We start from the raw sequence: 15012 nt of genomic DNA on the forward strand, positions 1-15012 counted from the left end.
TTCAAGAAAAAGTAAAAATACTAACACAATATAAGTCATGTCCATATTTTCCATAATTTATGTGTGTTCATTCATTCATTTTCTACCGCTTATCATCATGAGGGTTGCAGGGGTGCTGGAGCCTATCCCAGCTGTCTTGGGGCGAGAGGCGGGGTACACCCTGGGCCGGTGGCCAGCCAATCACAGGGCACATATAGACAAACAACCATTCACACTCCCATTCATAATTATTAGAGCCTTGTAGCCATGACATAACACCCCTATAGTCACATTAACACTTTTATTACACAATATTCATTAATTCATTCATTCGTTAATTTTCTACCGCTTATCCTCACGAGGGTCGCGGGGGGTTCTGGAGCCTATCCCAGCTGTCTTTGGGCAAGAGGCGGGGTACACCCTAGACTGGTGGCCAGCCAATCACAGGGCACATATAGACAAACAACCATTCACACTCACATTCATACCTATGGACAATTTGGAGTCGCTAATTAACCTAGCATGTTTTTGGAATGTGGGAGGAAACCGGAGTACCCGGAAAAAAAACATGCAAACTCGGTTGGAATTGAACTCGGGTCTCCTAGCTGTGAGGTCAGCACGTTAACCACTAGAGCACCGTGCAGCCCACTAAAAGCACAGAACCAGAAAACAAATGTCAGAAACGAAGAAAAATGATACATCCATCTCCATGAGCAACAAATAAAGAAGTACATGACATAGAAGATATGCTGCAGGTGTGCACTAGATGGCACCTGTGTTCAACCACAACCTGTGAGTGACATAAAGGTGACTCCGCACAAGAAGTGAAGATTGAGTCTTTGGCGGCGGGGGAGAGAAGAGAGAAGAAGCACCTGGCAGGTAAACAGTAGACTATACGTACGTCTATGTGCGTGTTTGTTTCCTCCATGTGGGACTATTCCATCATTTTGTACAACCTGACCTCCGAGAAAAGGTGCGTAATTGTCTCTTTCACAACACCTGATGGTGTGGGATTTGGGTGTTTTTCTATTTTTATGAGTGCAAAATGGATTTTTAAGAAAAAAGTCATATTGTGCAAAGTGCAAAGAGGATGTGGTTGTCAGTGATGCAGATCCGGGAGGGGGGGGCAAAGCAATGTAATGTTCTTTTTTTTTTAACCTTACACTACGAACAGATTAGCTACTATGATATGTTTGTTACATGCATTTTCACAATATGTTCCTCTAAATATGGGACGTCTCCATTCCAGTTGAGCGTACGTCGTGAATATTAGCGCCATATCAGCGCCATGTACTGTGTACTATGAACTGGTGATTAACGGGCTGATGGAAAGCGCTGCTTATCGATACGACGGTGACCTTTCTGCCCCCGGACATTGTAAAAGTCCCAGCACGATCTTACTTGCCAGGTGTATTGAATATCCTGTCTGTGTGAAAAGGTAACCTTTGTAAGAGACGTCTTACATTTGGTCCACTATCAGTGGCAATAAAACTCTTCTGTCATCCGTCAACGCTACAAACACAAATAATGGATGTTTTGGGGCTGCAGTCAGTAAATATTATCATTAGATTACAATAATAAAAAGGTTAACGGCATTACATAATTATTATATGCGTTTGGTGTGTTTTTGTGTTAGATAATAGAGTTGCCACACGAGCAAAACAGACTTTTTCATCATCCAGATGAAGGGATTTATTGGGAAAGTAACCAGAACTGAAATGTTAGATGTGTATTTCCTATTAGGTATTTCATATTAAGACAAATACCGTACAGTAAATACTGTATTTATTCCTAGAAATTAAAATGCAGGATAAAAAGCAGTGTGTGAGAATTTGAAAACGCTGAATGAGGCTGCACGGTGGTTAGCGTGCAGGCCTCTCAGCTAGGAGACCCAAGTTCAATCCCACCCTCTCTGTGTGGAGTTTGCATGTTCTCCCCGTGCATGCGTGGAATGTGAGTGTGAATGGTTGTTTGTGTATATGTGCCCTGTGATTGGCTGGCCACCAGTCCAGGGTGTACCCCGCCTCTCGCCTGAAGACAGCTGGGATAGGCTCCAGCACCCCTGCGACCCTCGTGAGGATAAGCGGTAGAAAATGAACGAATGAATGAATGAATGAATATTGGGTAATAAAAGTGTTAATGTGACTATAGGGGTGTTATGTCATGGCTACAAGGCTCTAATAATTATGAATGTGAGTGTGAATGGTTGTTTGTCTATATGTGCCATGCCATTGGCTGGCGACCGGCCCAGGGTGTACCCCGCCTCTCGCCCCAAGACAGCTGGGATAGGCTCCAGCACCCCCGCGACCCTCGTGAGGATAAGCGGTAGAAAATGAATGAATGAATGAATGAATAATAATATATATGTATACATGAGTTAATATACTGTATAGAATATATTGTATACTATTGGTTTTGCACTAAGTTGACTGACTTGGTTCTTGTCTATTTTGCTATCATGTGTGGTAGTCCATGAGACATTTGAGGACATCACCATGGAACACATCTTGGACCTGATGTCCGATTCCAACCCGACGCAGAACGACAGCATGCTGACCTTCAACATGACGTCCGCAAACACCAGCGCCGTAGTCTTCGGGTCCCTTTTGTCGCCCGCGCTGGACAAAACCATCAGCATCCTGATGGTGATGGTCTTATTCGTCACCATGGTCTCGCTGGGATGCACCATGGAGGTGTCCAAGATCAAGGTGACGGTCTTAGTTGAAGATGCAGTACACCAATGGTATCATGTTAATAATAGTCGTGTTTGTGTTCTCCTTCCAGGGTCACATCGTGAAACCGAAGGGTGTGGTAATTGCCGTGGTGGCCCAGTATTGCGTCATGCCGCTCACTGCCTTTTGCTTGGCCAAGGTTGGTACATCATACATGACATAGTACTGTAATAGTACTGTAGTCTGTACGCGTTATTATAACGATAATAGGGGATTAGATTTAGTTGTCAGTCGCACGCTGGTGGTGTGGAGCAGCCCTGGGATAGTCTGACGGTCTGACATTCAAATAAACTAGCTGCACTGTCGGCTCAGGGGCACAACGGCAGTGACGGTGGAACCTCTGGAGCCACTGCCGCCCATACTGCGTTTTCATATAACTGCCAAATCTTGGACAAAAAGAAATACGACAACATATTGCAAGCTGTTCAACTTCTATACAAAGAGACCGCTCACTCCGTTCATGCTGTTGTTCTATGCCAGTGATTTCCAACCTTTTTTGAGCCACGGCACGTTTTTTACATTAGAAAAATCTTGTGGCACACCACTAACCAAAAATGTTCCAAAATGTCACCACGACCTCACACGTGCATCAATAAGTCTATGGGAGGAACAAGGTAGGTGTTGCCACACGGACCAATATTACATTGCTCTGCCAGTCTTTACACCACAGACACTCCACAGTAGCCACGTTTTTACATCACCACTTTTTCTCTTTCCAAATGACCTTTCGGGAAACAATGGTATCCATGGAAAGGAATATTCCAATCTCTTGTCTACATGCGCCGTGAAAATCAACCAGAATAGTCAATAGGGCATGCCCAGTAAAACGTAAACATCAACATCACGTGATACCGGCTTCCCCAAGTTTTTCTTTCACTTGTTGGAATAACTCCGTATTGACAGTTTTTTTTCTGTCCAGTCTTGGAATTTAGTTTGAATCAAAAACAAACTTTGCTTAGTCCAGTGCCGATTGCTGGCCTCCATTTTTAAAAGTGAAGAACGTCTGGATCTGCGTGTTACGTCATATCTGAGCATGCGCTGAAAGAACGCACCCGGGATCAATTTAAACAGGAAAAGATCAAATTCAATCTTGCTAATATTTTATAATTAAACTCAGGACATGTTTTATATAGATATATATTTTCTTTTTTAATAAAAGTGGACTTGTGAATGGCGTATAGAAGGGTTTAGATTCTGTTCCACAGATGGCGCTAATGCACACGAAAGCTGCTTGCCAACCGCCAATAACAACAGAAGAAGAAAAATACCACGAAGAAGAAGGCACCCTGACAACTTTCCGTTTGAGCGGGTACAAGATACCTCAATCGGATTTGTTAAGGGAATATTCCATCCCTGTTCAATTCTTTCCGTTTTGAAAATAAACCAAATGCAATTGGAATATTTGTGTCCATGTATACTATTGACATAATGGCTATTGACATAATATTTGCAAATGATGATTAATAAATGTTAATTATAAAAAGTGATATTGGATAATTCCTCACGGCACACCTGACGGTTTCTCAAGGTACACTAGTGTGCCGCGGCACAGTGGTTGAAAATGACTGTTCTGTACAAAGAGACCGCTCACTCCGTTCATGCTGTTGTTCTATGCGACAAACGCGCCAAGGCCTGTTTGAAGGCAAGAGAACGTCTATGTCAATCTGTCTTGCATGGAATGTGACTGCTATTACTGCCTGTCATTGCACGTGCCTCCATAATGTTTGGCCTTGCATGCATATATGTTATATATATTTTTATGAAACGCCATAACATTGTTAGTAAACACCACCGTTAATATTTGTTTCCAATGATGGCATACAGGCCTTCCACTTGGCTGACATCACGGCTGTTGTGGTTCTCATCTGTGGGTGCTGTCCTGGGGGGGCCCTCTCCAACATCCTGGCTCTGGCTCTGCAGGGCGACATGAACCTCAGGTACACACACACACACACACATGCATTATTGTGTATATTTCTCAATAAAGTTCAATAACCTCCAGCAGCTGTGAAGTACAGCCAGTGTCCTTTCCTGTCATCATTAGAGTTGATTGACCTGCTGATCATAAAGCAATGATATTATCACATTGGATTATCATCTACTGTAACATGGCAAACCCCTTTCGGCCATTCACCCTCATAGGGTCCTCCTTTATCAAGAAGCAGGCGTGTCCATCATTCATGTGCTGCACGGTCCAGTGTTATTCTGCACATTCCTCCTCTATCTTGATCAGTCTGGGGGATCTTATCTGGTCCGCAGCTTAGGGAACGTGCTGTGAAAGGATGGGCTTAAGGTGCTAAATTAAAAGGGACAAACACCTCGACACAATGTGAACACAACACAAGAATGCAGTAAATATACTGACATAAAGGGAGCATGGTGTTATGAAAGTCATGTGTGTGTGTGTGTGGGTGGGGGGGGGGGGGGGGGGGGCATCAAGATGTTGGTGCAAATCCAGGTAGAAATGCAGATGAAGGGATGTACTGTATGGTCTTTATGGTCACAATGCAAATGGAGTCCATCTGCATCATTATAATGTAAACAAAGAAGAAAACTGATAACAGCAGCAAAAATGTTAAAAAACAGTTACTCATGAAGGGGAAATATTGGGAGAATAAAGTCATAATATTAAGAGAAAAACGGACGAAAATGAAGAAAAAGACGTTATCTAGTACTATGACAAACACAGCTAGCTAACCTACAAACATCCTATTTTTGACATTTGAATATCAAGCTATTCTTCTCCTCCTCAGCATTGTGATGACTTCCTGTTCCACCATGCTGGCTCTGGGCATGATGCCCCTGCTGCTCTTCCTCTACTGTCAAAGCTTCGACAACCTGCAGAGCGCCGTGCCTTACGTGGACATCATCGTGTCGCTCGTCATGATCCTGGTGCCCTGCGGCATCGGCATCCTTGTCAATTACTACCGGCCGCGCTACGCTCGGATCATCACCAAGGTCGGTGCAAAAATGTTGATGTTTGTCATGCTTTTCACAAAGACAATGATATATTATATCAACACAAGCATTTCCTTAAATAGTAGCCAATTTATTCTGCTTGATTTATTGCTTATTTGAAGGAGGCGTCTATTTGAGAGGAGGCCTTTCGTAACGTTGCTAAATTAATATATGCAACCTTGGGTGATCATTTCCTAAGTGGGAAAAATATTTGGGACGAGGTGTATTTTGTCCTCCCACCCAGTGAATTATTGAGGTATGGCATCTATTCAAGATGCTTTTTTGGCAATATGTGCTGTCGATCACAAATGTGTCATTCAACAAGTGACTTAGAGGTACGAAGATGGTTTGTGTAGTTTAGTGACTTGTTGAGAGAGTTCTTAAAGTAACAAATACACCAAGTATCTCCTCGGGAGAGCTACTAATTGAGGCACGGCTTCTACTCGAGCAGAGGCCGTCACTTAGCTAAAGTTAAAATAACATTGGTGGGCCGCCATGTTTGTGTGTCTGTTTTAGTTATTGGCTTGAGTTCACCATCCAACAAAAATACTCGTCTCTTCTCAGGTAGGTCTCATCATCATGTCGATTGCCGCCATCGTGATCACCATCACCGCCACCGCAGCCATTGGCGTGGGCATCATGGCCGTCATGTCTCCTCCTCTTCTGGCAATTGGCGCCCTCATGCCTTTCATAGGCTTCACCTTCGGCTACGTCATCTCTACCATCTTCAAACTAAGTCAACCGTACGTCGTCGTACCACACATGGCCACGTTTGCATAGCCCGTAGAGAGTGGCTATGATATGCTGTGATGTCTTAACCAGCATAGTAATCACAAATTGCGTCTTGCCATGTTTCCATAATATATGGTTTACTTCAGGGAGCGAAGGACGGTTGCTATGGAAACAGGCTGTCAGAACATCCAGCTGTGCTCAACCATTCTGAAGGTGGCCTTTCCACAGGAAGTGATCGGCCCGCTCTTCCTCTTCCCGATGTTGTACATCTCATTCCAGCTCTTTGAGGCCATGGTGCTCATCGTGCTGTTCCGGTGTCACCAGAGGCTCACCAGGAAAGAAAAAGGTAATGCGGGGCTTTTATTAAGACCGAGTACATTATTATCAATAGAGGTGGATGCTAAGAGTGCAGTGGGCTCCAGGGGGTGCCAAAGCATCAGGAAAAAAAAATCAGTCATTAGACGTCTAATGCTATTAAAACTACTAAATACTATGAACTCTAGTATAATTATTTGAAATTTGAATCATAATTCAAAGTGTCTGTCCAACAGATGTGTACCAGCCTGCCGTGACTGACGATGGCCTGAAAGCCTGTGAAGGAAGTGTATGATGGACAGGTCTAACTCCCACCCTCACTTCCTGTCCATGGAAAAAGGACGTCTGTTCTACACCATCAGTGTTGTTTACTGAGCAAACTTTTTTTTTTTGCATAATTAATTAAATAATTAAACAGGATTTTACAATATCTTCCCATTCTCATCACACCAAGTGGAACATTGTTAAAACCATTTTAATGAGCGAGTCTAACATAATCTTTGTTTTTTTTTCCCCCAAAACAAACCCCACACATACAAAAGTTTGTTCCAAACTTCTGTACATTACACTCACACAAACAGAAAAAAGAAACTACTTTGAGAAAGTGCATTTAAAAAAAGAAAACACTCAGAAATGACCTCAACCTCAACTTAAGTCTAACAAGGCCTGACGTGAATATGGAGTGTACCAATCAAAACCATCCGTCCCTTTAAGATGTCTGCTTGCACACCGATTTGTTCCTATGACGAGCGCTGGTGAGGAATGACGACATGCAAGGGCGTACGGTATGCGATACATTAAAAGACGGTATAGATGTAACGTAAAACAATCCTATATGGCGAATGGACGTCACATGGCCTTCAAATAGCGGGTCGAATACCTTGGGTTGGTCTTACTAGCGCAGCCCCTTGTATGATTAACACCTGGGCACCAAATACATTTCCTTTTTCAACTATTGGCACTGGATGAGTAAACACTAGCATGGAGGATATACGTGTTGAATTACAGGAAAAAGGAAAAACGGACTGACAGACGATGCTCGAGGAGAGCGAGGAAGATGGCAGTGGGGAAGACGAGAAATGTGGCTCAGAAGAAGGAATAAAATAAGTTAGAAGTAGGAGGCCACACTATGTATCAAAAACACGAAAAGAAACATACACTACCCCTCATCAAAACATTTTTGTTGAGCCAGCAAGAAAAACCCGTCAAGTGTGTTCTCTATTTAAATGGCTCCAACGAGATTTCAGACGGCTGTTAGCGCTGGCTATCGGTGGAAGGTGAGCGTGAACGAGAGCGTGAGCGAGAGCCCGAGCCCTTCTCGTGAGGAGGAGCAGGGGGGGGGCTTGCAGACGCGCTCGTTTGTTTATCTGGGTCCACTGACTTGGAGTTCGGGGAGGGCGCGTCGGCGACGGGGGAGCCGCCGCGGGAGCCGGCGTGGGAGCCGCTGCGGGAGCGACTGTGGGTCTTGGCTGGGCTGCGGGAACGTCTGGGACTGCCAGATGGGGAGCGATCACGGGAGCGGGAACGGGAACGAGAACGGGAACGGGAGCGCGAGCGAGAGGAACTGTCCGACTGGGAACGACTCCTGGACCTGCAAGAAAGAAAGGAGAAGAGTACATAAAAACGTTCCCCTGCATAAAACGTGGTCAAATATACCCATCAGGCCCCCACATGAGCACGCTAAACTAAGCTAACCCCAGCTAGCTTCTTTACGCTCCGTAAGAGGAGATTCCACTGATGGCCATTTCAACCTGTCCAGGTCGGGAAGGAGCTGTTTAGCGCTCGATTCCGCCATGATTGAGCCATACACGGGGGGGATATACTCCCCCCACATGAACATTCCTTCTCTCAACGACAATATTCAATCAGGATTCCGCCTTAAACAGTAATTCTGTGGAGGCGGGAATTATAGGGCCCGAAATATACAAGCCGGTTTCACATGAGGCTTCTGGAATCAGTGGAATCAGAAGCTAATATCACATTTGGAAGTCTTATGCACCAATCGATTAGGGTGAGGAGCTCAGCCATCTGGGAGGGGCTCAGAGTAGAGCCGCTGCTTCTCCTTCACATCAAGAGGAGTCAGTTGAGGTGGCTCAGGCATCTAGTCCGGATGCCTCCCGGACGCCTCCCTGGTGAGGTGTTTCGGGCATGCCCAGCATGCCAAAAGGCCCCGGGGGAAGACCTAGGACACGCTGGAGGGACTATGTCTCACAGCTGGCCTGGGAACGCCTTGGTGTCCTCGCGGTGGAGCTGGAAGAGGTGGCCGGGGACCGGGAAGTCTGGGCTTCCCTACTAAGACTAGGGCCCTATAATTTCCGCGTTCGCGGACGGAATCGCGGAATTGGACAATAAAAACGGAAGTTGCGCAATACCACGCTAACGCCGAAATACAGAGCCGAGCAGTACCCAGGTGACTTCTATGTATCTGGTGACATGTTATTTTGTACTTTCTGTCAACACTCAGTTGACTGGAAGCGAAAAAACACATGTGATGACCACTTGTTATCCAAAAGTCATCTAAAAAAAAAAAGAAATGCATAGCGCTAACGCTAGCAGGCGGCCCCGACAGACATGCGTTACTGCCTCGTTCAAGTCAGCGGACTTAAGAAAAGACTTCGTCGAGGATTTTGTGAGCATGTATGCCGAGGCCGACATCCCCTTGGAGAAGTTGGGAAAAATACGTCCTTTTCTCGTGAAGCACTGCAAACGGAGGAGCGCTGCCTGAAAATGCCAGCAGCCTCCGACAACTTCACCTCCCCCGAGTGTTTGAGCAACACATCTCCTCTGTGCTCCAGAAGATCCGGGGGAAAAAATTCTCCGTTGTTGTGGATGAGACCACTGATGCTAGGGATTGCAGTGTGCTAAACATCGTTATTGGTAAGTTAATGTTAATTTATCAGCCTAATATACAACGTAGTGGTAGTCACCATCTGTGACATCTAACATCTAATATGTTCTATGTTAAAAAAAACTGACTGTGTTTTGTATAAAGTCAAGTATATTTTCGCTTGAAGAGAAAAGGCTGGTTGAGCACTTTATTATTTTTTAATATGTCATTTGTTTTCACTTCAAACATTTTTTATTTGAAGTACCTTGTGCAATGTTGTGTTACATGATGCAGTAGTAAAGTATTGAGGAAAAGTGCAATATTGTGTCGCCTCAATGAATGTAAGTTCATTTCTAATTAATTAGTGTGCATTTTATTCTTAAACATTATTAAAACGCATTCTTTTGTGGTAAAATGAGTAAAAGGTAAAACAAAAATGGAATTCCAAAAAATTAAAACGGAAAAAACGGAATTTGGGAAAAAATAAAACGGAATTTATAGGGCCCTATAAGACTGCTGCCCCCGCGACCCGGACCCGGACAAGTGGAGAAAAATGGATAGATGAATGCACCAATGGAGTGAAGATATGGACTACTTGGACCACTACTCGGACTACTGCTTAAAAAGCTTTATGGCTTAATGGCTCTTGTCAAAAGAAAGAGGGAGAGGGGCTGACAAAGTGTGTGATGAAGGAATTACGAGGCGGTTCAATTGTGATGCTGGAAAAGACGACTTTTCTGTATTTCAATATTTTTAGACCCGTCCCATGAAACCGCGATGTGTTGAGGGACAACTGCACATTATTAAATATGAAATATGTCCATACTGTTAACATACCGAGTACATCTCTGACCGTGCCAATTGAAACAGATCATTATTATCTTTGTAAGAGACGAATATTTGAGGCGTTTCCTGTATTGAGCAGGTGTACCTAATGAAGTACATATCAATACAAGGCACGTCCTTGACCACTACCGCTGACAAATACGAACAGACAGACTCACCTCTTCTTGGCTGCCTCAATGAGCTTGATTTTCCTGCCATTGATTTCCTTTCCAGACAGTTTATCAAGGGCGTTTTGCAGGTCGCTGTAAGAGGCAAACTCAACCACGCTGCAAAGACATCAGTAGCACATTACGAATGCGTATTCGTACACCGACACACACACACACACACAAAGAAGATGAAAAAAGCTCACCCTTCGTTGAGTTTAGGTCGATGTGCATCGGCAAATGTCACCTCTCCAGCTTGCCTCATGAAATCTTTTAGGTCCTACACATGCAAACAGCGGTTAGCTCGGGGAGAGGTTGGCAGCACAATCACAGAGAAAGGGCTGATTTGCTCAAAAAGGAGAGATGGTTAGATTGTGACTACTGAGGCTACATGAAGGGGGCCAAGAACCTCAAAGCTGCCGAGCGGTCGTGTCGTGACGACGTTTGGGACCAAAACCGAGCAAAAGGTGAGAAGATTTAGGACGCGCCAATGGCTTTTGTCAGCTTTGAGATTCTCGGGCCGCCCTCTCGTTAAGACTACAGAGACCATCTGCATGAAGTGAACTGCAGTGGCGCCGCTTGGGCGGGAATTTGGCACTAAGAGCCCCATTTTGTGTCAGGGCTTCGCGCCGGGGCCGCCGCCCCCGCCTCGGCACCCTGCCTCAGCAAAGAGAGTGAACAGGGTGGAAGAGAGGAAACTACTACCTGAGAGCGAAACCCTTTGGGGTAACAGCCGATTATATCCACGGGCACCTGGGAGGCATTCACACTCTCTCTCTCTCTCTCTCTCGCGATGTGCGGGAAGACCAGAGGGGGGAAGGGAGGGGGTATATCGATCGATCGGAGCCCCCTCAATTTAACGAACCATCGATCAACGCGGCCATCGACTCTCGCTCTCTCCTCTGCTTTCTCTCTGCCAACTTTCTGTTTCCTCTCCCTCGCTCTCAGCCACACACCAGGCGCCCCCTCTGCCTTGGACAGAGGGCGTTGCGAGCGAGCGAAGGGGCCGCCAGCGCCCCTAGTGGGAAGCGAGCGCTCACATGACCAGCAGGCTTCAACTAGTAGAAGTAGGACAGACTGGCTGACACCACAGGCTCAACCCAGACAGAAGGACCCAGAAGGGGTTAACTCCACCATAAGCGAGCTCTTCCATATGACACAACTGTCAGGCTGGCAAATAAAGGGGTGAAGAATTGGTTAAAATTGGAACACAGGAACAAATGACTTCTTTTGTTCTTACTACAACTTAGCCACATGATATCAGCTTTCATTTGGACTAAATGTAGCTCTTAACATCAGAAAAATATAAAAATGTTGTTACCAAATTTCTGACTAAACAGCATAATAATAATAAATACTATGGAGGCTAGCGTTTTCTGTTTTGGTGGAATTAAACTAAACGTGAAACTTGTGCCAATACTGACCTGCCAGCTCACACGGGAGGACAAGTTCTCCACTATCAGACGGTTCTCAGTGCGCATCGGAGGCGGGTTTCGACTAAAAGAAAGGGGGGCGAGGGAGAATATAATAATTTAAAAAAAAAAATTATAGGATTTTAACTTGAGAACTAGAATGAGATACCTCCGATTGTTCTGAGAGCCTCGACCGTAACGATCCGAAAAGCGGCCTCCACCGCCGCCGCCGCCGCCACTGCTGCCTCCTCTTCCTCCTCCTCGGCCGCCCCGCAGACGTACACGAGCGTGCTCTATGGTCACCCTAGCATCACATAAAATAAAAACATGACAGGGCTCAACATTCATTCATTTTCTACCGCTACATACCGCCTATCCCAGCCGTCTTCAGGCGAGAGGCGGGCCACACCCTGGACTGGTCACCAGCCAATCACAGGGCACATATAGACAAACAACCATTCACACTCACATTCATACCTATGGACAATTTGGAGTGGCCAATTAACCTAGCATGTTTTTGGAATGTGGGAGGAAACCGGAGTATCCGGAGAAAACCCTCACATGCACAGGGAGAACATATAAACTCCACACAGAGATGGCTGAGGGTGGAATTGAACCCTAGTCTCCTAGCTGTGAGGTCTGCATGCTAACCACAAGCCCGCCGTGCCGCCCTTGCATGAGATTAAGTAACAAGAATGTGGATGACATTTATGATTTATGATGATTTATTCCACCAAGTGTAGAAACAACAGGTACTGTGTTTTTTGTTTTTTTTAATGTTTGACTTTACCACTTCCTGTGTCTTCTCCAAAATTTATGTTTATAATATGTTGTAACATGTCTGCCATGGTTGCTCGCACCGAAAATATTATAATATTTCAATAATATTAATATAACATTAATATTATGTTCCAAAATATTAGAACAGCAGCCGGCATGACTGAGTGTCTGCTCCAATCTCAGGGCAGTAATAAAGACAGATAACGTATGGTTAATTAACAACTATCAAGTATTATTACCCGTGCAGATAGAATTGTTGTACAGAGATGTGTTCATATGCTTGTACTCCATTGCTTATTTTACTCCCAAGTACCTAATATAGCAGTATATATATATATATACTGTATCGTGAAGGAAAACTACTCACCTTTCATTACAAAGTTCTTTACCGTCAAGTTCATACACGGCATCTTCTGCATCTCTGGGATCATCGAACTCCTGGAACAAGCAAAGCATGGTTGTGAAATATTGGGATTTGTCCGTGGGCACGCAGTAGCTCCACAGCACGAGGGGGGGCAGCTTGTTGCAAGTTTTGGAACATTAACGAACCAACGCAAAGAGCTATAGTCTCCAGCCACCCTGCAAAAGCGTATTTATCTTCTCTATTCCAGCCTCTTTCAACCTGGGAGTGGACAGAGCCATTGTGGAAAAACTACATTTCAAAGTTAGTATGAAATTCCACAAATTTGAAGGACGGCACAGCAGTTAAGTGGTTAGCGCGCAGACCTCACAGCTAGGAGACCAGGGTTTAATTCCACCCTCGGCTATCTCTGTGTGGAGTTTGCATGTTCTCCCCGTGCATGCGTGGGTTTTCTCCGGGTACTCCGGTTTCCTCCCACATTCCAAAAACATGCTAGGTTAATTGGCGACTGCAAATTGTCCATAGGTATGAATGTGAGTGTGAATGGTTGTTTGTCTAAATGTGCCCTGTGATTGGCGACCAGTCCAGGGTGTACCCCGCCTCTCGTCCAAAGACAACTGGGATAGGCTCCAGCACCTCCCGCGACCCTCGTGAGGAAAAAGCGGGAGAAAATGAATGAATGAATGAGTAGTTTTACCAATTTTCCTTTATAATTGTCCAAGATCATCCATCTTCTATGCCGCTTATGGAGGTTTGCTGGAGCAAATCCCAGCTGATTTCAGGCAAGAGGCGAGGTACCTTGTGTAGTGGCAAGTTAGCGACACTAACTAACATGAATGACATCACAAAACCGAGATTCCGAGGCGAATGCCACAGCCATATTGTGGGAATAGTTCGGATTTAAACTGAATGAACAAAATGAGCACTCGGACACCAACGGCTGACAGACATTTTTTGTGACCGCCAATGCGTGTTCGGGTTTCAAAAATACAACAATAATCTTTGAAACATTGTCCTACGCCGAACAAGCTCTGACTTAGGTCGACTTAAGAGATAAGACGTGCAAAAAAAACACATATTCTACAAAAGCCAGTACTGGACTGATTGTGCCCCCTGCTGGTGATGAGAAACAATTGCAGTAAAAGGGATACACATTTGGAAGCTTTCCATTTTAATTAAGTCTGGCCGGCATTTAATCAATGCAATTAGAGTGTCATTAAATGTGCAAATTAACGTTGAATATTATTAGGTGTGCATTTCCCTAGACGTCACTCACCACAAAGCCGAAGCCTCTCTTCAGATCAATGTCCCGGATGCGGCCGTAACCTTTGAAGAATCGCTCCACATCCTTCTCTCTGGCAGAAGGGCTCAGCCGGCCGATGAATATACGACATCCGCTCATTTTTAAATCGGCGATTCTACAAACATTAAGAGATAAATGAAGGTGCTTAGCTGGGATATCTGAAAGAATATAATTTATTAGATCGGTGTCATTTAGCTAGCTAGCTAGCGCGGCCTATAAGTGTTGTGCTCAAACAAACCGCGACAAACCATTCTAACGGGTAGCTAATGTGCTGCATTACATTTAAACACGACAGTCTATATTGCGATAAATGTTGCGATATTGCAATAAATTGTGCTTACCTTGACGTTGGTTTCGGAGTGCTTGTCTGTCTGTCACCATAGACGTCGAATGCTAAAACGAAACAAAATGGAGTTTGTGTGCACGCCTCAAGCCCGACTGTACACAAACCACACCACGTGACACTGCAGAAGACGGAAAAAAACGAAGTGTCGAACCGGAAGTCGGTTCACTCGATTAAACTTGTTTTAGTGTCATTTCAATAACTTGCCACTAGGGGTCACTAAAATACAGTATTCGATGCTATTACAAACTAAATTCAACATACATTTTTTGGATTAT

The 15012-nt window shown here is 44.8% G+C and overlaps 2 protein-coding genes across 3 annotated transcripts; one reads left to right on the top strand and one right to left on the bottom strand.

The window, feature by feature from the left end:
* The first annotated feature begins 2448 nt into the window (after positions 1–2448).
* slc10a1 (solute carrier family 10 member 1) lies at positions 2449–7011 on the top strand. Its single transcript, XM_058045892.2, has 7 exons — positions 2449–2687; positions 2764–2850; positions 4536–4648; positions 5465–5669; positions 6234–6412; positions 6548–6747; positions 6953–7011. Exons 1-7 carry the CDS (start codon positions 2475–2477, stop codon positions 7009–7011), a joined length of 1056 nt encoding a protein of 351 aa, XP_057901875.2. The 5' UTR covers positions 2449–2474.
* Positions 7012–7175: 164 nt separating this feature from the next.
* On the bottom strand, positions 7176–14865 carry srsf5b (serine and arginine rich splicing factor 5b). 2 transcript variants are annotated; one of them, XM_058085811.2, is made up of 8 exons: positions 14733–14750; positions 14365–14506; positions 13095–13165; positions 12117–12251; positions 11960–12032; positions 10742–10815; positions 10548–10655; positions 7176–8307 (listed from the first exon to the last, which is right to left on the bottom strand). In XM_058085811.2, the coding sequence occupies exons 2-8, from the start codon at positions 14488–14490 to the stop codon at positions 7971–7973; spliced, it is 924 nt and encodes a 307-aa protein (XP_057941794.2). In that variant the 5' UTR covers positions 14491–14506; positions 14733–14750; the 3' UTR covers positions 7176–7970. The 2 variants fall into 2 exon arrangements, with proteins under 2 accessions (XP_057941794.2, XP_078650685.1); XM_078794559.1 differs by lacking the exons at positions 7176–8307; positions 10548–10655 and having other exon boundaries at positions 10804–11705; positions 14733–14865.
* Between the last annotated feature and the right edge of the window lie 147 nt (positions 14866–15012).

This window comes from Doryrhamphus excisus, linkage group LG11 (genome assembly GCF_037039965.1).
Source record: "Doryrhamphus excisus strain RoL-2023G ecotype Guam linkage group LG11, RoL_Dexc_Guam_v1.1, whole genome shotgun sequence".
Classification (NCBI taxonomy): domain Eukaryota; kingdom Metazoa; phylum Chordata; class Actinopteri; order Syngnathiformes; family Syngnathidae; genus Doryrhamphus; species Doryrhamphus excisus.

Bases quoted from the DNA above. Each gene is read 5' to 3' on its own strand.
- srsf5b (XM_058085811.2), bottom strand. From the start codon at position 14,490: ATGAGCGGATGTCGTATATTCATCGGCCGGCTGAGCCCTTCTGCCAGA. The intron at 13,166-14,364 runs GTGAGTGACGTC...TGCTTGTTCCAG, and splicing joins AGAGAGGCTTCGGCTTTGTG to GAGTTCGATGATCCCAGAGA. The intron at 12,033-12,116 runs GTATCTCATTCT...CCTTTCTTTTAG, and splicing joins GGCTCTCAGAACAATCGGAG to TCGAAACCCGCCTCCGATGC.
- slc10a1 (XM_058045892.2), top strand. From the start codon at position 2,475: ATGGAACACATCTTGGACCTGATGTCCGATTCCAACCCGACGCAGAAC. The intron at 2,851-4,535 runs GTTGGTACATCA...GATGGCATACAG, and splicing joins CTGCCTTTTGCTTGGCCAAG to GCCTTCCACTTGGCTGACAT. The intron at 6,413-6,547 runs GTACGTCGTCGT...GGTTTACTTCAG, and splicing joins ATCTTCAAACTAAGTCAACC to GGAGCGAAGGACGGTTGCTA.